Source organism: Dioscorea cayenensis, chromosome 19 (genome assembly GCF_009730915.1).
Source record: "Dioscorea cayenensis subsp. rotundata cultivar TDr96_F1 chromosome 19, TDr96_F1_v2_PseudoChromosome.rev07_lg8_w22 25.fasta, whole genome shotgun sequence".
In the NCBI taxonomy this organism is placed as follows: Eukaryota; Viridiplantae; Streptophyta; class Magnoliopsida; order Dioscoreales; family Dioscoreaceae; genus Dioscorea; species Dioscorea cayenensis.
In genome coordinates this window covers 28,613,746-28,637,831 of record NC_052489.1, presented here as the reverse complement: position 1 = coordinate 28,637,831, position 24,086 = coordinate 28,613,746, and the positions used below count along the sequence as shown (strand labels likewise).

The 24,086-nt window shown below is 34.0% G+C and overlaps 4 protein-coding genes across 5 annotated transcripts; 2 read left to right on the top strand and 2 right to left on the bottom strand.

Annotated features, from left to right (window-relative positions):
* Positions 1-306: 306 nt before the first annotated feature.
* On the top strand, positions 307-1,269 carry LOC120250380 (transcription factor HEC1-like). Its single transcript, XM_039259191.1, has one exon. It carries the CDS (start codon positions 361-363, stop codon positions 1,114-1,116), a length of 756 nt encoding a protein of 251 aa, XP_039115125.1. The 5' UTR covers positions 307-360; the 3' UTR covers positions 1,117-1,269.
* A 2,791-nt stretch (positions 1,270-4,060) lies between these two features.
* On the bottom strand, positions 4,061-10,749 carry LOC120249790 (DAZ-associated protein 1). 2 transcript variants are annotated; one of them, XM_039258438.1, is made up of 14 exons: positions 10,661-10,749; positions 10,322-10,499; positions 10,142-10,231; positions 9,742-9,807; positions 8,956-9,021; positions 8,693-8,778; positions 8,544-8,589; positions 7,216-7,270; positions 6,146-6,222; positions 5,817-5,952; positions 5,600-5,733; positions 5,423-5,527; positions 4,583-4,720; positions 4,061-4,423 (listed from the first exon to the last, which is right to left on the bottom strand). In XM_039258438.1, the coding sequence occupies exons 2-14, from the start codon at positions 10,337-10,339 to the stop codon at positions 4,358-4,360; spliced, it is 1,083 nt and encodes a 360-aa protein (XP_039114372.1). In that variant the 5' UTR covers positions 10,340-10,499; positions 10,661-10,749; the 3' UTR covers positions 4,061-4,357. The 2 variants fall into 2 exon arrangements, with proteins under 2 accessions (XP_039114372.1, XP_039114373.1); XM_039258439.1 differs by having other exon boundaries at positions 10,622-10,723.
* Positions 10,750-11,237: 488 nt separating this feature from the next.
* On the bottom strand, positions 11,238-15,432 carry LOC120250110 (methylcrotonoyl-CoA carboxylase beta chain, mitochondrial). Its single transcript, XM_039258887.1, has 10 exons — positions 15,138-15,432; positions 14,954-15,073; positions 14,025-14,459; positions 13,787-13,877; positions 13,440-13,675; positions 13,184-13,348; positions 12,893-12,967; positions 12,260-12,391; positions 11,799-11,855; positions 11,238-11,588 (listed from the first exon to the last, which is right to left on the bottom strand). The coding sequence occupies exons 1-10, from the start codon at positions 15,324-15,326 to the stop codon at positions 11,385-11,387; spliced, it is 1,704 nt and encodes a 567-aa protein (XP_039114821.1). The 5' UTR covers positions 15,327-15,432; the 3' UTR covers positions 11,238-11,384.
* Positions 15,433-17,437: 2,005 nt separating this feature from the next.
* Positions 17,438-23,582, top strand: LOC120250236. Its single transcript, XM_039259028.1, has 11 exons — positions 17,438-17,713; positions 18,010-18,123; positions 19,168-19,319; positions 19,693-19,786; positions 20,448-20,518; positions 20,587-20,693; positions 21,318-21,439; positions 21,929-22,017; positions 22,351-22,410; positions 22,701-22,805; positions 23,168-23,582. The coding sequence occupies exons 1-11, from the start codon at positions 17,542-17,544 to the stop codon at positions 23,267-23,269; spliced, it is 1,188 nt and encodes a 395-aa protein (XP_039114962.1). The 5' UTR covers positions 17,438-17,541; the 3' UTR covers positions 23,270-23,582.
* Positions 23,583-24,086: the final 504 nt, after the last annotated feature.

Below are 24,086 nucleotides of genomic sequence, written 5' to 3'. Positions count from 1 at the left end.
CAAGAGAAAGAAAAAAAAAAGAGAGTATTAGATACCCTACAAATAAAGACCAACACCTTTTGTGATTACAGAACTCACACCAGTCCCCTTCATTGTGTTACATATTCATTTATATCAACCTCTTAATTAATCATAGAAGAAGCAAGATAGAAGTTTCTCAACTAATATATATATATATATATATATATATATCTGTTTATAGGTTTGCAAGTAGCTAGGATGTCATGTGTGTGTGTATATATATATATATAGAATCTCTGCCACCTTCTGAGAGCTAACTTTCCCCATCCTCTCTGATAGATAGGCTTCAGCTTTACAGCTCTTTTATCTCTGAGAAAAGTGGCAGGAAACTAGCTAGGGATGGATTTGGAGTACATAAATGGGAGCACAGAGAACCAAATGGAGCTGATGGCTATGATGATGCAGATGGAGAAGTTCACTGAATTCTCTGAAACAACATCTGCTGCACAGTGTTCTAATATTGGTCCCCAACCACAATTCAACAACAACAACAACAACAACAACAGCAACAACTACATGCCAACCAGTCAAACCTCACTTCCATTGCTCATCAACTTGCACAACAGCACCAACAACAACAACAGCATGTTTGGGTTGGGATTTGGAGAAAGAGGAGGAGGGACCATGCAAGTGTACCAAAACTCTAGTAATGATCACTGGACGTCAGTGATGGCAGAGCAGCAAGAGAAGAAGAAGGAAACATCAATGGTGATGATGAGGGAGATGATCTTCCGCATTGCTGCCATGCAACCAATACACATTGATCCGGAGACTGTGAAGCCTCCGAAGAGAAGGAATGTAAAAATATCAAAGGATCCTCAGAGTGTTGCAGCAAGACACAGGAGAGAAAGGATCAGTGAGAAGATAAGGATTTTGCAGAGACTAGTCCCTGGAGGTACTAAAATGGACACTGCATCAATGCTAGATGAAGCTATTCATTATGTTAAGTTTCTCAAGACACAGGTTCAGTCACTCAAATTGGCTCAGGCTAACCGGAATGTTTCCGGCTTCCCCGGAGACATCACCGGTTTCTCTACTGCCAATTATCCTTATCAGAATTGCTTCATGAACAATCCTAGCCAGACAATGAGCTGAGTTCTTGTGTCTTTAATTAATTAATTTTATGTTTCTTAGATTATATACTTTCTTTGTAATGTTTGGAAGGAGACAACCTAGTGCATTATTGTTAATCTTTTAATCTTGGACAAGAAAACTTAGTAAGGTGAAGAAGATCTAATGTTGGTCTTGTGTTGTGTTGCTGTCTTTAGATATATATATATATATATATATAATATGTTTTAATAAAATAAACCAAGAAACATTGGATCAAACATTGCCATTGTTCACACTTTGAAAACAATTGTGCCACCTTTGTCACTGTAGCACATGAACTCATAATTTGATGAGAATTATACTGTTTCTTCACTTTGAAATTCATAAGTTTGGATCTAAGAAGTGCAAGGATGAAGAGAGAGTGAGAGAATGGGATCCAAATTGATGCATTATGTGTCATAAGATGAATGGGATCAGTTCCACGTGAAACTCTGACATATATTGGATGAATGGAGAAAGATCAAAGACAAGCATGCACTCAGACATGATCATTTTTGTTTTGAGTTCTTAATTTGTTTGTCTTAGAATTAATTCACTTTTAGACGTTCATTAATTAATCAAAATTAATTTAGAATATTAATTATTTACCTTTTTCTTTTGTCCACATACATGCATGAGATTTGATCAGACATTTGAACAGTTGATCCACCACCAAACTTTGTACCTTAAGCCTTGAATAGAAACACAACAAAATTAATGTTGTTTACCTTAAGAAGGAACTGTATATATACATAGATATTAATATATTGCTAATAAATAAATAAATAAATAAATAAAGCTGGTATGCATTGACATGAATGAATGTAAACTGAAACATTTAGAGGAGGAGCTAGATGAAGTCCAGAGAAGAAGGGAACTGTTATTTCCTTGTTTCTAAGTCTGCAATGCATTCAAGTAATATCATGTGATCAGTGAATAGAAACAGATGAATGGATTGCAGACCAACTCTGACACCTTCCATACAATAAAGGACCATATCACTTCTTCACTTGCCTTTTTATCTTTCACACATTCTTCAACATATATATATATATATATATATATATATAATTAAACTATTAATCCTCTCCCTTTCTACTAGTTTTAAATTTTCAAACCAGTACCATATATACATTTAAATCAATTAATATTACAAATTAAAACAAAAGTGTAGAGACATATAGGTCGGCAGAAATAATGCCAAAGAGTTCCATATTTTTGTAGCTGCTTGAATGGCTTACCACAGTCTTATTAGTTGAAAGGTGTTATCAAATGGCCCACAAAATTTATTGTCACTTGTAGTTATGATCATATGCTCTAGGACTACATAATATTTCCAATTAAGAATATGTACAAGTCTAGGAGTTGGGCGCATTAAATGATTTACTGAGAAATTCTACATTGTACAACTCGGTCATAGGTAACAAACAAAACACATAAAATATTTATATATTTTTCTAATAATAATAATATCCATGTTCAAAATCTACATGACATTTAGAAATATGTAGAAGATAATAATTAATAAAAAAATTATGTGATTCACTGAAACTCTTGAATCTCAGACCAAAACACAATAATTATTATCAATAATAAACTTGCTCTAAATAAGAAAAAAAACCACTCATGTTATATAAACCAATAGAAACATAAATATATATATATACACATGAGAGCCATGGAGACATCTGTAAGTTAAAAATCTATAGATATTAACTAGAGTTATTAGATCATCATCTAACTGTACTCCCCCACTCACTGCAACCCGATTCACCCTTATTTTACTATACACCAACCCCTCTCGTTCTATATATATATATTTACAAACTAACTCATAAATGATATGCAGCGAACATGGTATTTATTCTATTCCTCATTTACTTTTTCTTAGATTCACACTAATCTTACAAGAAAGGGAAGAAGAGAAGTATCTAGATGATATATATATATACATCCCACCTGGCCAAAAAGGATGAAAATTATGAAATTTGATTTGTTGGGTAGGGAAAAGGGTGGGGGCATCTAAAGAGCTAGACAACTCCCTCTCCATCCATAAGTCCATGTCCTATTCTTTGCCCATACTTTGCCATGCCCCCACTTCCTGTTTATCTTATTATTTTATATGCCTTTAATGGCCTCTGCTTCTTCCTCTCCATCTATCTCATTACAAATTGTTGCACAAATACAATGAACTCCCTCTTTGTTTCTTTCTCTTTATTTATTTATTTATTTATTTTTTTAAGGATATTCATTTATTTGGGGTATTTAAACCCCATGTGTGTGTGGGATGCAGAGGTTTTCAGTAGCCTGCTTTGGAGGCAGGTGGGAAGATTTTACAACAAATTAAGGGTAGTTGAGGTTGACCCTTTTGGCTTAATTTACTATTTGTTTCTTCTCTTTTTTCTCTGTTTTGGTGAATAATAAAACATTCCTTCATGTGCTAATTTGGGGGACATTTTAGTTTAATTTTCTGAGGTTTGGACAGCTCATGATGCTCAAATACTAAATTGTGACTTTGATATTTTAATATTGAGAGAATTTAATTGCTAGTGGTTGGAAGGGGCATGCTTGAATAATAATAGCCCCTTTATATATATATTTTTTTTCTTTGTAAATACTTTTCAAACAGGAACAGGGTCATATATTTAATTGGAATGTGTTCATTAGCAGTGAAGGGAAATGTTATCCAATATATTTAATTTTAATGTGAAGCAATTTCCCTCTTGTTTCCTTAGATTTCCATCTACATATATATATATATATATATATATATATTCCTTCAATTCACAACACATGCTTTTGGTAATGCAACCAAGTCCCTAAAAATCTCACAAAATATAAAAAGCCTTGACTGCACTGACACAGAGCTAGTAATTCACTCTTCACTGTTTCTAAATGGCATGTACACATTTTGCAAGAACAACATTTTTTAAGAAAAAAAAGAGAATATTGTTGCAAACAAAACCTACATTGTGGAGAAGAGTGACCACATTCTGAGTATGGTAATAATAAATATAACATAATGATGATGTTATTCACCAGACCACACACTTAAAAGATATTCTTGACTTCATACAACAAAGGATAAGTATTATTTGTCAAGGAAAAAAAGTTATCACCTGCTGCATTCAACAACTTTAGTTGTAAAGGAAATGTAAAACAAGTTAGTGAGTTCATCTATTTAGTAGCCTGCATTTGATATTTGATAATCTGCAAAAGTTCACGGCGAAGCAGTTCACATGCACTAATAAGGCCTGTACCTCCACTCTGTTCTTGTCGACGGCCTGCTTGTGCTTGCACCATAACCATACTGGAATACAATAATAAATGACATAAAAGTTAATCAATGAAGATGAGAACCAGGCATAGTATAAATTTAGGTACATCAAGCTCTAGCCAACCTGACAAGAAGATAAGATACTTCTCTTGTTTTATTTTATTACTTAGTTGACTATAAGTTGATACTTACATTTTCAAAATCCATGCTTCCGAACATCCTGCCATAAGAACGGACAGGACCGCCATAACCCCCATATGCATCAGCAACATCCATGTAATGACCATCAGGACCAGAATCATCAAGCGGTGTCGCAGAGTCTATTGCCACCTGCAGTACTCACTTGTTTTATGAGAAATGAAACAGTGCAACAAACAATGAAACTAGAATATCAGGATGATTTATTTACTGACAATATTGCAAATGGAAAGAAAAACTATTCATTTAGTAATAACAATTGAAGAATACACATATTAACGGTAACAGGCTAACAGGAAATAGCAAACTCAACACCTTATTGCATAGCTCTTCCTGCTGAGTTCAAAGCATTCATATCCATTTAAGCATTGTATGACCACGCTCAAACTTAGACATTCACATACGAGGATCACTCAATCCAATTATCCTTTCATTTCTTCGAAATCCAACTTTTTTATACTTCAATGGCTTAGGTATCACTACCAAAATATCATATCCTATTGGAATAAATTCTGATAACAGGAGCTAATATTTTTAAAACCACGCATATAGAATGATTAATCTAGGTTTTTTGCAAGATGCCAAAGTATTCCAAGTAACCAGAGGGTGCATAACTGCAATTCCCTGACATTTAAGGTGATAAGTCGGTGTTATATTAAGCTGAGATAACTTAGCGACTAAAGACTTTATGAAGTTCCTTTCAGTTGGAAGCCCCTTTCCTTTTGACGTCATTGGGCATAAACTATTTCAAATGTTTTACTTTGTAATCCATGAAAAACAATACAATGTGTAATACCCAACTTAAATGTTTATATCAAAATCATAGCAAAGTACCTCCTGTCCTAGAATTTCATGAGTCCTTCGTGATACACGATCTGCGACACCATCCTCAGCAAAAGTGACAAAACCAAATCCCCTATGTCCAGTCCTTTTGGGATCCTGAAGAATAAACATGAAGAGGATTATATATCTGAAGCAAAAGCCATAAGCAAAGCAAGTAGTATCATTTACCTTCGGAACATACACATCTAAAATACGGCCAAATCTGCCGAAATACTGGCACAGATCATCACCACCTGCTTCCTGGGGAAGCCTGCCCACAAAAATCTTTTTACCCATTCCACGAGAAGGTCCAAAAAACCCTCCTAGACAATGGGTGGGAGAAATTAACTTCTTCATATGAACAGAATTTGTATATTGCTAAATCATTGCATCGCACAAAGCTTACTTCCATATGCAGACCCAGGGTGATCATAAAGTGTAGGAGCACCTAGTGCTGCATATCGGGTTGCTGCACTAATGTAAGCATTGTAAGCACCATATCCACCCTGTGTGACTCTGCTTGGATATCTTGTATCTTCCTCCTAAACCAAAAGAGCCACAAAACACAATTAGCAGTCTACCTCACAAGCATAATTATCCAATATTCATAAATTCAAGATTAAAATAATGATATGTATTGCAAGGAGACCATGAATCCTGCAAGTCAAGGCTTTTGTTGCATGTAGAAAACAATCTGAATTATACAACCAAATATAATGGAACATAGGAATTTGCCTTTGGTGTTGCACGGTCAATTACAACAGCAGATCCGCCTAATTCATGATTCTCTGCCATCAAAGTATCCACAGAATCTGCTCCATTAACCACCAATAAATGATTAATTATACAACCAAATATAGTGGAACACAAAACCAATCAACAAAAATGACAGGAAAATAAATAAGGTAGTAATAAAAATACAGAAGGTGCTCAAGAGCATCAATTACAAAAATGAAGATCAAAACATCAGAAACCAACTTGGAAAAACATCAAAGTTCTCCACACTTTACCTTGTCAAGCTCCCAACATTTTACAAGCTACCGGTGTGAAGGTCGTGTAGTTTGATTTGCAAAAGTTATCCCGAGAAAAATGCATAAAATGAGGCATATGGATACTCAATAATGAAAAAACAATTGCTCAATTTTCCAGACGGTAAATGGTAGACTAACTAATAAAAAAATATATGGTTGAGAATATTCATCAAATTCCTTTTATCTAGTGGAGAGAAGGACCAGTACACTACAAGGTGCAAACTCATGACATGATTGCCATCATATCAACTCAAACTATAATTGATTCCAATACTTTATGAATGATTTCAAAACAAGATCAAGATGAAAAGTATCTTAAGTAGCTGGCTTTAAGAACAAACCATATTGACATGACTCCATCATATGAACTAACACTAAAATACTTTCCAATGCTTCATTAATTATTTCAAAACAATAGCCAGATGAAATGTATCTTAAGTAGCTTGTTCTAAGCACATAACATACATGAAAAAATAAAATAGAATAAAATCTTAAGCAGCTTGATCTAAGCACATAACACACATCACCTGATTGAGCTAACATAAAAACACAAACATCTCTACCAGCCAGTTATCTCCATGGTCATGTAAGTTACTCATAATCCACACCGACAGCATGCTCAACTAAAAGACATAATTACATGCTTAATCAACCCTTCCGCTCACGTTAGACTTATTAGATGTTTCCACAACTGAGAGACCGATAAATGTTTTGAAAGGGGAAAAAAAGACATGACCAAAAAAATTAGGGTAAAAAAGGAGGGATGCCTGACACCTGCACTAGCAAAAGTGATAAAACCAATCCCACGATGTGCCTTTGAACCTTGATCCTGCAAGTATATAACATAATCAAGAGAGTTTCAGATAAACCCACCAATATATATAACTCAAAAAAAGTCTCATGAGTAAACTAAATTACAACAATCAAAAGTCTAAATTTATGATATCCATTTGCATACATTTTCTTATATGTGAAAGTCGAAAATTGGTCCTAATCAATACCCTAATGTTCATTTTGGTTTTTGGACCCCAAAAATAGTCACTTTGGTTCATGAACTACACAAAAATGTTCACTTTACTTTCGAACAACACAAATATATTTAATTATGTAGCTGAATGAGAGTAAATGTGTTCTTTTTTAATACATGAAGTACACAAATATGTTCATTTAAGTCCTTCTAAGACACCTTGACTACATGAAAAACCAATATAATCTATTTGATGAACAACCTGCAATGCCATCACCAACGTAAAACAAAAGGAACAAAACCAAATTTTTTGTGTAGTTTAGGGACTAAAGCAATGATTTTTTTGTTTAGGGGTCAACATGAACATTTGAGTATAGTTCAGGAGTCAATTGTGCACTTTCACCATTCTTATATAAACAATAGGGTCAAAGAACTAAGCACCCAATGCAATGATTTTGGGTCATTCTATGATATAAAACTACTTTGTTTGCCATAGTATGCAGATAGAGCTTAATCATTACGTGTTTCTTAAGGAGACTTGTCACTTGCTAGAAAGGGAAAAGAAAGAAAATAAGTAAACAAAAGCCATAGGTAATCAAGGAAATGCATGAGCAATAAAAAAGAGCTACAGAGGAAACAACTTATGAACTAGAACTCAGTAAAAACGATAAATAAATAAACAAAACAAAATATGATACTATGTAAGGCTCAATTATTTCTAATAAAATTGTTCAAGCAGCACCAGTCAGGTTCCAAATTAAATCCCAAGAAAATTCACAACGCATAACATAATATAGGACAAACATTCATTTACAGGGTAAACAAAGCATATACCTCAACCGTTCATGAGAAAGAATGACAGAATGATCCACTTTCATCATAGCATAAAAGAAGTCCAGATTTCATAGAATCAAGAAATTTAATGATATTTTAAGATAGAAAAACCAATAATATTATAGGACATCTGGCACAAAGAAAAATACTCTGAAAATTTTAACCAGAAAAAAAAATATTTAAGAGCGCATGAGCAATTCATAAAACCATTCGTTATTGACACTCAACAGTAGTAGGAGTAGGTGCTTATACAGGTAGGGAAGAACAAATACTATGAAAAAAAGGGAAACCAAATACTCACCTTTGGCATGTATAGGTCTGTAATCTCTCCATAGGATTCAAAATATCTAAAAGAAAAGAAAAATTATTACGTAAATCTCTCTCACACAATCAAAATTCCCATATCTAGAAAAATGGATTTGCAAGGAAACAATTGATAAGAAAATTTACTCTCGAAACATCGACTCTGTAACAGAATGAGGGATTCTTGCTACAAAAATACGTGTAGCCTTTTTTGGTGGTTGTCTCATTTCTTCCTACATATAAAGCAACATAAAAGCAGTAATTTTATTTATAAATGTCTGTTAAAATAAAATTCAGCAGAAGAACAAGGTGACACATTCAGGAAAATAGGCATTTTTCATAAACTCAGTATAAAAGAACATCATAAAGTTACCCATTAAATAAGTAAAATGATTTACTTCAATATATACCTTTGGTGTAGCTATTTTTACTTCAAGGGTTCTGTTTCCAAGAATATGTTCACTTTCCAAGGCAGTCTGAAAAGGAGTGCAGAAGTAAGTGTATACCTTTTGAAGGTAATAACATATGGAACACAAAAGCCACTACAATTTTCAAACGCACTCGCACAATTTTGTGCTGATGACGTATATTCTCAAGTTATGTAAATCATCATAGAAATTCAGACCACAAACATTTATGCATATCACTACTAGCAGTTGTCACGCAGACACCTATAAATCGCAGATGTAGTCAATTTAAGAATAAAACCTTAACATTAAATATGAAATTCTCAAAGAGCATGCAAAAGAAACTTCTATGCAGAGCCTAATGCACCATCAGCAATCATCAAAACCAATGAGTACTTTCTCCACATCTATAGCCAATTTCTCAACTTCATTATTAAGCACTGAACTAGCCTCCTTGGCTTTCTCTTATACAAGAAAATGAAGAATATATACCAAACAAACTAGTTAATCAAGGAACACTATGTGGATATAAATATGCATATCCACTATAGAAGTCATTTTGTATTGACAAGAAAGCTTTGAGGAATCAACGATAATAACTCCTTTAACTCCATGTCACAAGAACTAGCAGTAACCAAATATCCAACATTCCTTCTATCCAAAACAGTAGTAAAAATTGTAACTATTAAAGCATAAACATGGTATTTGCATCAATAACAATACCAATTAGAAATTTATAAAGCCGAAAACATGACATCACGAAATATTGAATCAGAATGATATTAGTACCTTTGCATTTTCTGCGGACACGAAGGTTACATAGCCAAATCCACGAGATCGACCAGTTGACCGCTCCTGATGTTTAAGATACATAGTTACTATATGAAACATGTCATCTTCTTGAAATCTAATCTCGGAGTTTGCATCTACTTCAATTTATATGAGAACCACATAGGATAAACATGTCCATCAGTCCATGTAATAAATCTGAAAAAAATTCCTTTCTTGCATAATGAATTTAAAAAACCTCATATCGCCTGCTAATTGATATGGGTTAAACACATCAATTCATCACCCCAAAAAATGAAATTCCAAAACGAAGGGACAGAAATTCTACTTTAAGGAAATCCCAACAAGCACAAAACCACCAGATTTTATGACCAAAAAAAAAATTTTGAAAATTCCAAACCTTCATAACAATGCAATCCTCCAGCTCACCGAACTTGCTCATGTACTGCTTCAGCCCATCGGTATCTACATCCCACGGGATTCCAAGAACCTGCAGTAAAAGCCCCCAAATCTCATAAGGAAAAAAAACCCTCAAAATAAAAAAAAACAACCAACAGCTAAAGAAGACACGGCCACTAACCACGAGCTTCGTCGCCATGAACCAAGCGAGTGCGAATCAGCACCACAAAACCACACACAAAAAAACTCCTTTTTGGCTCTCCAATCAAAAGAAACACTCTTCCTTTCCTCTTCGACCACTCTACCTCTCTCCCTCAATCTATGACCCTCTCTCTCGGCACTCGAAATCTCTCACTCTCCTGCAGATGAGCACACAAACGCACACCCTCGGTTTATTTCGCATAGATTGCGGTGCCCTTTAGCTATTCGACCAAAGGCCGAGAAGAGCACGAGAGGAAGGAGAAGGGGCGGAGAGAAGGACCCCATATGGTATGGCGATCGCGCTCACAAACGCTCTTACCTCGCGGCACGCACGCTCGCTCTCGCTCGCCCTTCCCCGGCGCTCGTCTCGACGCTCCGCTTGTGGGTTTCCTTCTTGAAATGCTTTCTTTCAGTGAGATCGGGGTTGATAAGAGCCATTTCCAAGAGGCGGACAAATCCTGGCCGTCCAATGGAAAGACTGTCTCGAGATCTGTACGCATTAGATTGCTTATATTTTACCCGTTGGAAAGTTTGCCACCTGACCTTCCAAAAATTTTGACACACAGACCTACCAATCTTTAGTTTTATTTTTTGAACAATTTTTTTTATATATTTTTTTAATTTAATTTAAATAATTTTTCCTATGTTCAATTCTTTTTGAATGCCCCTGTGTAGAGAATTTTTTTTAAAAATAGAAAACAGTGATTTATTCATTAAAACTCATAATTTTTATTAAAAACTAATTATATATTCAATATGTGCATTAATATATGTATATATACATATAGTTATTTGAATCTAATTTAAAATATCTAAATTAAGTAATTTAAGGAAATAGTAAATGATAATCTGGCTTTAATTGCCTACTGAGTTAGTGGCGCGCAACAAAAGTATCATGAACAAATCTTGTTTCTTTTATAGAGATTTGTTAAGCACAAACAAACCATTTATTTTAAATTTTGAAATTGTCATAAATACATTATGGTGTATGACAGAATGAAACTTTACAAGGGAGAGAACAAACTTATATGCCTGTTCCAAAGTCACATTCTGAAAACACCAAATTTTGTAGCCTCTGGAGTGTTTTTGATGGAGGCTGATAAGCACAAACCCAGTACTTTTCTAGTGTCTGCGGGGTCTATGATGCCGTCGTCCCAGAGCCTTGCTGTAGAATAATATGGGCTCGCTTCTTTTTCGTATGCTTCCACAACCCGGGCTTTGAATTGTTCTTCGTCTTCTTCACTCCACTGTCAGAACAATATAAAACATCACTAAAGAACGACGATAATATTTTCTGAATTACAAAAGGATGAGCCATAGGTGCCAGAAGGCAATCCAGAATTTTACAGTATGTATATTCATAAATGGTTGGTTGGTGTTCTGCATACTGTTTAGTCATGCACAACGATAGCAATGTCTTGCTAAACAATGATGGAAAAGAGATGCCGAATCAATACCTCAATTCCTTGCCTCTTCTTGTTGCTCCTTTCTATCTGGGCCAGGACACCAGCTGCCTGTATGTGAAACAAATTACATAGAATGAAGATTGTAGTACACTATTCAAGTTATCCACATCAAAATTTTCACATGTTTACGAGGAATCTGTCAAATGAATAGATAAATTGAGCTAGATTGTCTCATTACTGAGTGGATTTTCTCATGTAAGTAAACTAATATAATGTGCACGATTCCGCTTCAGCTGTGACTTGTGAGGAATTGTGTACTACTTAATGGATTCCACAGTTACAACTCCAGAACTTGAAAATAAAAATATCATGAGATTGTAGTATAATGAGGAATTTGCCACCAATTATCAGATTAAGATAATGATCTAGTTCTATCAAGAGCAAAAGCAACAATATCAGGTTTATAAACCAGATCAAAGCAAAACAAACTTCAAATGAAAACAATTTGTTACCTGATTACCACCCATGACAGAAATTTTGGCAGTAGGCCACATGAACAAAAAGTTAGGACTATATGCACGACCACACATCCCATAGTTCCCAGCACCAAAACTTCCACCGACAATTATTGTTATTTTTGGAATCTGCAATGTGCTTTAGGTGTTAGTATGACACATCTGGTTATCAGACAATATGCCATCGTTTGATCAATGGCTGATAAAGTTTTCTGTGCAAGAACCAAAAAGAAAATGACACAGGAAGTAATTAATAAAGAACAATATATATTTCAGAGGAGTGTTCCATTAGTTTTCTAAACACGCTAACTCAGTGAAACAGAAGAAAGTTCTTATAGATCAGATCAGGTAAAATTATATCATTAGTGGCATTTAGAGCTTAAAACAAGCTGCTGCTACTTCCCATATAGGTTCAGAGTCATCAGACCACTCAATGAATTTAGAGCTATTCACATTGATTCCCATCCAATCTGATAATCTTTATGCTTTTCTTGTCATTTTCAGGGGAGGTTCGTTGAAAGCTTAATTTGAAAGCATTTTCTCTATTGTGGATATTTGACTTGTTTTCATTGGCAGATGTCATCATTAAAACTTTATCAGCATGCCTTGTTGATGAAAAGAAAAAATTACCTTGGCACAGGAAACCGCCATGACCATTTTAGCTCCAGCTTTGGCAATACCATTTGCCTCAGATCTTGACCCAACCTACATACAGAGAGGTCTATACTTGTCAATGAGATTAGAAGAATAATCCAATGATGAAAGAAATGTAAATAATCCTACAGGCTACAGCATATGAACACAATCAATTGACAAATTTGGGCTATACAAAAAGACACTTCATGTTCATGGCAATTCATTTTTATGACTGGATGTCAAAGCGAATTAGAAAAAGAATGAAAACAAAGATCAAGATCTTACCATAAACCCAGTTATATTTTGAAGAAATATCAAAGGTATATTACGTTGTGCACATAACTCAATGAAGTGAGAGCCTTTTAGAGCAGATTCAGTAAATAATATGCCATTGTTTCCTATTATTCCAACAGGCTGTCCAAAGATTCTTGCAAAACCTGTTACCAGTGTCTGCAAACGTATAAAGTTAGGGTGCCTGGATCCACAATCTGCGAAAGGAAAATAATAGAATTAAGGTTAAAACTAGGTCCATAAAACTCACAGTGCCATATAATTTTTTGAACTCGTCAAATTCACTGCCATCTACAATCCGAGCAATAACTGATCGAATATCAAGGGGCTGCTTCTGATCAGTTGGTGCAATGGAACGTAGTTCCTCCACATCATGTAATGGCTCTTTGTAATCAGAAATATCACTTGGAGGACTATTTATCCCTTTGCCAGCCATGTACAAGTTCTTGATAACATTTCTCCCAATCTCCAGACCATGAAGTTCATCTAAAGATTGTCAGTACATAAATTATTAATCATCTAAATTCACTGAATTGGAGTTTATAGGTTTCACAAATGTAGAAAAGGAAAGATAAGAGAGTAGAGAAGCGGAGAAACCATCTGCAAAGTGATCTGCAACTCCTGATACTTTACAATGCAATGATGCGCCCCCTAAATCTTCAGCAGAAACTGTTTCTCCTGTAGCAGCCTATTAAAATTGTTCCATCAGATTCAACCTAAATTTGAGAAACAAGTTTCTCATCGGTTTCAACTATAAAAAAATAATAATAATAAAAAAATATAAAAAAAAAAATAAAAAAATCACGAAAAATTCAAATTGAACCCACATACTAACCTTCACAAGTGGAGGACCAGCTAAAAAAATTGTACCATTCCCTTTCACTATTACACTTTCATCAGCCATAGCTGGTATATAAGCACCCCCGGCAGTGCAAGAACCCAAAACTAGAGCTATCTGAGGGATACCATCGGCAGACATTTTTGCTTGGTTGTAAAAGATTCTTCCAAAATTATCTCGATCAGGAAAGACTTCAGCTTGTCTTGGAAGATTAGCACCTCCACTATCAACAAGATATACACATGGCAAGCTGCACTGTGAGGCAATTTCTTGAGCCCTAAGATGCTTCTTGACAGTAATAGGATAGTATGTACCTCCCTTCACAGTAGGGTCATTAGCAACAAACATGCACAAACGTCCATGAACCGGTCCAATTCCAGTGATAATTCCACCAGATGGTAACGAGTCCTCATAAAGGTCATGTCCTGCAAGCTTCATTGTCAATGCAATTGAAATTAGAATTTAAAAGTTAAAAATAACTCCACCAGAGAGGTAAAGGTTAAACATTTATAAAGCAATACTATCAAGAATTCATTAAAAAACAAGAACAAAATTCTGGAGAAGAACAGAATAAAAAATCAAATGCGGTATCACATCAACATGCAGAAACATTGTATGAATTATAAATGAGTAAATCCAGCATTACATCTCAATAATCTCATTCAAGTAACATTACAGTCAATTACAATAAGTTTCGCTAAGGACTCAAACATCCAGAAGTGACAACATACATTACCAGAAAGCAGAAATAGATTAGAGAAAATATAGATGATAAATTGATGAAAAACAGTAATAATCTCCAATTATTTTCAAATTAACTCCAAATTCACTTAATTTCCAACAAATTGACTACATAAAACCTATCAAAATCCCTCAGACGCCAATCATTTTCAAAGATCTTAAAGAGGTAGGTCAAAAAATCCAACCTGAGATAACTCAAGGAAAGATGATCCAGGATCAATCATGCGATCGATCCGTTCCCTCGGCAGGAGCTTGTTCCGGCTCCTGTTCCGCTTCACAGCCTCCACCCCTCCTCCACTAAGAACCTAGAATCAATAAGCAATGTCAGCAACAAACTCACTGCTATAACTACTTATATTGCAGTAATACCTTTCGAATGCGGGATTGGAGATCAGAGATGAGCTGTTTCACAGCGGCGGAGTTGCGAGTGAATGAGTCCGAACTCCGATCAACGCCGTCGGGAAGCGCTCCGGCAGCGAAGGCCATGAGACGCTGGTGGGTGTGGGTGTGCGAGGAGGTTGGGAAGCTCCATGATCGTCTGGAGAGAGCTCTGAGCATCTCTCTCGCTGAATGCTTGGATTGGATAAGAACGACAAGGTTTGCTTGTTTGAGACGTCGGAATTCGATTTGAATAATTTTTTAGTGTCTCACTCTCGAGGTTGTGGATCAGAGCTGGAAATGCTTTTTATAAATCTCCTTTTTGGAAATTTAATATTATTCTATTTTTTAAGTTTTTTTATTTATTTATTTATTTTTATTATCTTTGTTTACCTCCGTTCAATATAAATTTTACAATTCTATATATATATATATATATATATATGAATGAATCATCTATGAACGTTGCTATCGACTGTTAGATTTCGATCCAATGAGTTCGAACTGTTTCATAAACAATATTATTGTGCTTATGAATAATGTGAAAAGCTGGATGCACGATTCTTTTATCTAAAACGTTCAATCAATTTATGTAAAGTAACATCTCCATCAACCAAACTATCAACCAAATCAAAACTTAATGAACACGTTAACTTTTGATTGTGCCTCAATATAGCATCATGTTTTGACACTGTTCTTACCTATGAACGTTCTACGAACGATATATAGCTGATGTTTTATATATATATATATATATATGCTTTGATGCCAATTATCTATTAATGCCCTATAAATTTGAAATATAGGAACTTGGGATGTCTTTAAATTTGAAATTCAAAATGTATGATAACTAAAATGTTGTGTAATAATAAAATAAAATTAAAATTTATGATTTTTTTAAAAAATCTTGAATTATGTCTTTAAAAAACAAATAAACAAAATTTATTAAAAAATAAATTACAATGAGAAAAGTGACAGATAATACGATACAAGTGAGAGAAATAATAATAAAACACAACTCATTGGAAAATGAAAAAATAAAAGAAAAAGAAAAAAACCTAAAAACACTAACATAAAGATATATAAAATTGTGCCATCTAGAGAAAAAGCGTATAAACAATCCCAGGGCAACACCAAGGCAAGTGTTCATAACATACTCTCTCTATTTTTATAAATTTTCTTTGTCTATAATTATTTATCTACATAACTAATTTAAATATTGATTTCAAAAATTAATTTTATCAATCTATTTAAATACATTGCTCCCATTCACCGGGATATACAAACTTTAATGGATGAAAAAAATAATTAAAATAAAAAAGTAAGCTTAACATATATGAAATTGTTAATTTCAACTATTTCTTTTTACTCTTTGTGGGACACTTTTACTTTAAAGAATAAAAGTTGAGCATACATTACGTTGGAATCTGCATTAGAATTTTTTTTTTTTGGAAAGGAAGGGGTAGATGAACATAAATATGTTTTCAATTGGTGTGAATGTTTTAATAATTTTATGTGTATTTAAATTTTGCTTTAAAGTCAAATTTTTATTGTAAATATTCTAAAGCCAGCATAAAAAATTAAATGTAAATAATATATAATTAACAGATAAGATTGTTCAAACTTCAAAGTTTGCATAAATTTAATCCATTTTAGATATCTTTATCCCAACAACATTTAAATTTATATAAACAATTAATAAGTATCTATATATAAAATAATTATAATAAAATATACAATTTTTTTATATTTTATAAATATTTTATTTACACAAACTAAAAACCAAAACGATTATATCAAACACATTACTTGTTTTTTCTCCTTATATATATTAACTCAACAAATGTGGCCATGACTTAAAAAAAAGTCATTTTATAATACTCCCTCGTTCTTTTTATCTGTCGTGAATAACTGAATCACACATACTATGAAAGTTGATTATTTCACATAATTTAATAAAAAATTAATTATCTTTTCCAAAATTATCTCTAATTTATATCTTCACATTTATCTCTCATATTAAATTTCAAGAAGAGAATTGAATAAATTGTTAGGGTAATTTTGAAAAAATAAATGCTTTTGATATTAAAAAATAACAAATAAAAAGAACATGAGTTTATGACAGATAAAAAAGAACAGAGGGAGTAAAACACATGTAAAAGTAAAACTCTATTATAAATATTTCATTATTATTTATTAAAAAATATGGGGCCTTAAACTTCAAATGGGCCAACCAGTGAAGCTATGGGCCCAATTGGAAACCCGATAGATCCCTCTCTCTCTCTCTCTCTCTCTCTCCCTCTCTCTCTCTTATTTCCTTTTGCTTCTCGTTCTTTTTGTTCTCTGTTTCCCGGGAGCCAAAAACCCTTGCGGCTTTGGTTCGAAAACCCTAGCCATGGCGATCGTGGCCCTGCGGAGAGTGCCCATTAGGACACTGAGATCGAGCTCCGTCCTACATCCGTTCTCTAACTCGATCGGCCCCCCTCCTCCGCAGCTCGGCGAGCTCTCGGAATCGACCCGCTGGATTTCCCGGAATGGGATTTCAACCATGTATTCTGGGATCCAAGGTTCGACTTTATAATTCTCTATCGTCAATGTCAAGTTGTTTTTCCTGTCATACGTTGGTTTTGAGTGTCGTGAATCCTCGCTCTGTTGTTGTTTGAGGCAGTGAGCTGAATTTGTTCTTCAATTAGATAATGTTTACTGAATTAATGGTTGTACGAGCTTTTTGTTGCACAAATGTTGGTAGAGATGTTGGATTTACGTATTTTTTTTCGCTGTTTGAGAAAAAAACTAAAAAGAGAATTTTTTGATGCATTATTCTTTAATTATCTTAATGATTGGGCATGGTTTTGGTGTGTAGGAATTAGTCATGGTAATTTGTTACCTTTCACTCAGCGACATCTTCTGCCGTTGTCGCCTATGGTAGGAGCTTCCTTTTCTTCAACAGCGGCGAAAGATACTGGACCTCCCACAGGTTTGATCTCCTCACTGTATTTCTAGTTAATAGTGTTTGTGCATATTTTTCACATGTTCACTCAACATAGCTGCCTGTATTATAAAACTACTGTACATAACAAAACTTTAGCTTCCTTGCTGTGGAGCCTTGACTTGGTTGTGGTGCAGTTAGTGACTCGAATGAGTAGTTCTTTCAGCATGTTCTTCTGGTGTTAAGGTAATAACATGCCATGTGGCATTGAATTAGCCGCCAGTCTCCAACAGAGTGGATCGGCTCTAGATAAAATCTATCAATCCTGTTTTAATTACTTGGAAAAATTTAAAACTTTAGACCACATCCTATAGTTCTTACTCATAGTTAGGACTTTTAAAGATTTTTATGAGAAAAGGCAGGTGTGGAGAATATATATAGATGGGAAGGTCGGGCAAAGAAAGGAGAAGAGGAGATTAGGTTCTCCCATGCACAATTAGCAGCAAAGATCTAAATATCTAATACATAGGGCAAAACACAATTATGTGCACCAAGAAAGTATGTATGCAGTGTCCATATACCATTTGTGTATTCTAACATCCTCACCATTGTAATTTGTTAATTAAGTACTTGGGGTTATGTTACACAGCCATTCATGTCTACTTGTGATGATGTTCCATATAATATTTTAACAGATGATTTATCTATGAGAAGCATGCAAGTTGATGGCAGTGTGCAAGTATCATATGCTGTAATCTTTTCAAGGATTGAAATCTTTTTTTTTTTTTAAACATGAAAACACAAGTGTTCACTAGTTTTGCTAAACTAACTTAGACCTCAGAGGACTAGCTTTACTTGAATTACTTGGGTTTTTTTTTTCTTGCATTTCTTTTTGTCCTTTGCCTTCAAAGTCATTTTGTAACAAATGCATCATTGAATTGAATTACAATTCTGGTTGGAAATTGGAATCTTTGGAGTCTGTTGCTACACTGACCGCTCATATTGTTATTTTGATGATTTATAATTGTTTTTTGATTCTTATGTTCAAGTTTTTAAGTTCTTTTTATGATAATTTCTCACTATTTGTTCCAGAGCTTGTGGTGGAGCTTTACCAAAAAATGCTTAAATCATTAGAAGCAAGAACGATGCCTCCAAATGCTTGGTTGTGGTCGCTAATCGCAAGTTGTTCAAATAGGGAGGACATTAAATTACTCTTTGAGATGCTTCAAAAGCTCCGAATATTTGTTAGTCATTTTCAGACTTAGTAAATTGTTTACTCATTCTCTTAATAATTATTATCTTGTTTGCCTTTTTTTGTTGGTTTAATTATGTGTAAATAAGTTCCTACTCAGGAAGCTTTAACATTAGCATGGTGTTTTCACCAATGGCAGCACAATTAGTACCATGTCAATATTATGCTGTTTATTTCCTTTTTACCAATGGCAATGGTTGAACTGCTAAGTAAAAACCTTGATAAATTTCTTTTTCATTTTAAGGACATTTTATCCCGTCATCTAAAGAGCAACTCATGGTTGTGCTTTATTATTTATTGAGTCAGGGACACTCACAATTTTTATTTTTATTTATTTATTTATTTATTTTGTGTTGTGGATGCAGAGGCTATCTAACCTTCGGATTCATGATAATTTTAACTGCCATCTTTGTATGAGAGTTTCTGAAGCTTGTGCCCGTGCATCCGCCCTTGACTATGGTATGCAATTTGTTTGATGATATCTAGAGGAATGATTTATATGAGCTTTTCAACTTGGTACATGCTAGGAATCAAGCACTTCTTTATGTTTTGGTCTTACAAGATACAATAGGACTATTGGCCACCCTGAGCTAACCTGACAATGCTGAGTTGTTCAAGATCAAACTTAGCTGAGCCTGCTGGATTTTAGTTAGCAGGGCAGCTTAGCCTGTTATAGCCCTTAACTCAAATTGGTGAATTAGACCAATTCTACTGAACTGATTTAACCAAACCAGTCCCAATTTAGTACGTTTTATTTATATTTATCCCAGCATAAATTGCGATTTCTTTTGTCTTTTGTAAGTTGAATTTATTACTCAATTCTCCATTGAGCCCAACACCCTTATATTGGAGGGAAGGGCAGGTAATGTACACATGTTAGTGAATTCATTAGCATATGATAGGCCTAACTTATAATTGGTCATTAAAGTTGCATCATAGGCCCAAATATAACGTCTGAAGAGAGCAAGTTTCTTCCATAAGATCCTAGTACAAGCTTGTATGATAAGATGATAAATTATTATGCTATGTCACCGATGTATATAAAGAAGATATCAATAAGTTGCAAACTAGAAATTGCTAGCAAGGAATTGTTCATTTTATCTTTGTTTTGTGAATTCAGGTTTAAAGGCCTTGTGGAAACACAATGTTTACGGGTTAACTCCAACTATTGGTTCTGCTCATTATTTATTGGTGAGTGGTGGGTCACATTTTTCTTTCTTCATCCATATCAAATAATTAACTGTAATTCTTCATCACAGTCATATGCCAAAGAGCACAATGATGCTAAGCTTATGGTAAAGATCATGCAAATATTGCAAAGGAACTCATTACCACTGCAACCTGGCACTGCAGACATTGTCTTCAGGTACCTTAAAAGTATAGATTTTGGCTTTATTATGTTTTTTTATGTTTCGGTTTACCAGTACGTGATCAATAACATCACTATTTAAAAATTAAGAGTTATGATTCTCTATAAATCATCATCTGTCATTGTATACTGGAAGTGCTTTTCAGCATGCTTCAATTTGTTTTCCTTAGAGCAGAGTTCACAATGAATCAGTTTTCATTTTTTTATTTTATTTTATTTGTCTGCCTTTAATGAACACTATTTTCCATGATAACATTAAGGGAACTCAAAGGCATTATGTTTTTGTTTATATGTTTAATTATGAACTGTTGGCCATTGAATATTTTTGAAGCATCTTTTAGCAGAGATGTATGTCATAGATGTTCCATTTATACTGTTCCTTTGCAGTAGACAAACTAGTTATTTCAATTTTAGTCTGTAACTCAAATAAGAAAGGCCATGATGGCCAAATTTCATCCAGTATAACCAGTGTCTGGACTATTAAAATACATTGACAAATATCCAAGAGTTAACTATTCAAATGAAAAGTTATCATCAGAACATTCAGAAATTTTATTTCCCGTTGGTACATATTCGAGCTACTTAACATGTAAATCATGATTATGGGCTTGGCAATTGCAGCATTTGCTACAAAACAAACAAATGGGATTTGATATCAAAATATGCAAAGAAATTCAGCAAGGCAGGGGTAAAACTTCATAGGGCTGCATTTGATATCTGGATGGAGTTTGCTGCAAAAGTTGGTACGACTTATACCCTTTGTTACATAAACTACTGGATGGTCTACATGCGTGTACTGTTATCGTGAATATCATTGGGAGACTACACCCTTTGTTACAATGTTTAGTGCTTTATTAAGTTTGCTTCTTGTTCTTTCATTGGAGATATAAGCATTCCCATCCCTTTAAAATCTGTTGCAGTTGTTCCATGAAAGTCATGGATGACTTTCTTGATTTATTAAGTTTATGCAACTCTAATTTATTTCAAATTAGTATTTTTTCTAGTTACAAGCAATTAAAACATTTTATTGTGGTACTCATTCAGAAGATGATTACTTGAACTTCAAACAGAAGCTACTGTGATCCTCCTCTTGTTAGATCGTAGTTGTCTCAGTTTAGCATACATCAATGATCATTTTTTGGGATTGCAGCACCCTGTGTAAGATTTAATTTTGTTTAGGTGGTTTATAAGTGTAAGCATAATTTAAAAGATTGCTGACATTATTTGTGCAGGAGATGCTCAGTCTATATGGAAAATTGATAAGCTAAGGTCGAAGTCTGTGAAACAGCATACACTTGCAACTGGTTTTGCATATGCAAAGGTAAACATTTTCCTTATGATACTTCATACCACATGCTTGTTAGACTATGTTAGCATAGTGCTCATGTTTCCAAGTGAGTAACCCACATAAACTGTAATTTTATTTATGCTTACTAAATTGCACCTTGATTCTTTTGGTTTGTGCTATCTAATTACCTTAGAATCACAGGTAGTTGTTGGATTTTCCAATGATATTGCTTTTTTAGTTTGCTAATGGCTAATGCTAGTACCCTTCCATTACCCATTTCTATCTATGGTAAGTGCACAACATTATTGTGATACATTGTTCATTGTGGTATTCAGTTTTTGTGGCTCTCATTCAAGTCTATTACAGGGTTTTCTTCTTGAGCATAATCCTGAGGGTGCTGCTGCTGTCATTCAACTTCTCTATCAGGTAGGAACTATTTATTAGTTACGATTATCCTTGACATGAAGCCTGTGAATTGTATTTAAAACGAGTTACTGAACAAATTTTCATTTTTGTTCTATGAATGCTTGATCTTCTGTAGAGAAAGAGTTAAATAAGCTCTGTTACAAACTCAAAATAAATGGCTGTTGAGTGTCACAAATCCTTGGATGTGAAGAAATGTGTCCATTGGCCGACATTATACTTCCCCCAGAAAAAAGCCAATATATTTACATATCTAAATCTTTTATCTGAATCTATGTCTTTCAATGGCTCAGACTCTTCCTGACCAAAAGAAGCCAAGTTTCACTGATGAACTTCAGAAGCTTGTCAATGAATGGCCATTGGAGGTGGTAAAAAGACAAAAGAAAGACGACAGAAAGGTACTCTTTTGAGCTAATACCATATACAGGGAAAAGGAAATCATTGAATAAGCATGCTTTTTATCCAGTGTCATTTCTTGCTCAATCATCAATTTCAAAATAGAATCTCTCTTATGACTGATGGCTTCTTTTTAGTGCTAAACATGCAAGAATCATCAATGCAGAATCACTTTGTTTCCTCAAATGGATGTCATTTTCCATTGCTTTGCAGAACTCTTCTATCTAATGAAATGCAATGTCGTTTTAATGCAAAACATTTTGGATATATATCCACCAGTCCTGTAATGAAATCTGAGCATTGAAGCTTCCGTGTGATTTATTTTGTGATTTTAACTGGTTTGCTTTTGGTAAACATTGATCAGGCACTAGAAGATTCACTGAAGAGTGATATACCGGCAATGATCAATTCTTTGTTGACTAGTGGGTTAGATGTTCCAATCAACCTGGAAGGTCAGAAAAGTTGAAATAGCCTTAATGTGCAGTTTTCCTGAATTATCTTCTACCATCACTGCTGTCAATTGGAGGCCGTTCTATGTTTGAGGGAAAAGAAACAAAAGATGGAATTCTTCACCTCTTCCTTGTATGAAGTTAACATTGTCTAGGCTCTAGTTGTTATAATCAACCCAGATTTTGGTTGTTGTAGCCCATGAACTCAACTACTTTGCTAGCAATTTTTGTCAGGCAAACATCTACAAATTACACTTGAAAAATAAGTTTTTGGGAGGAAAAGAATGGAGATTATTAATTTTCTAAAGCCTGGATTGCAGTGATATCTCATTTTTGATGTTGTTGGTAGTATTATTTTTTTGGTTTAAAGTCAATGGTTTACCTTTACAATAAAATCATGTGGTTTTGAACCAGAGTAGTTTGTGAATATATATATATATATATATATATATATTTCTTTTTAGAAAAAATAAAAATCTGTAGTAATGATATTTACTTCCAAAAATATAAAAAAATAAAAAAAATAAAAAAAATAAAAACACTCCGTTTAATGCCTAAGAAAAACCCACCCACTTCCTCTCACACCGTGAAATGCAATGTACACTACTCTGCAGCGATTTTCGTCCATAAAATTTTAAATACACTCCGCTTTAATCGTTACATGTACTTTGGGGTTTCAAAATCATGGAGTTGAAAAGGAGGGTTTTGGCAAGATTCAAACTATGGGGTTTGTTTTGCAATTTGGCAAAGTTGTAGGGTTTTTTTGGCAATTTCCACTAATAATAATAATAATAAAAGGTTATCAAAGTAAAACCGTATTATTATATCATAAAT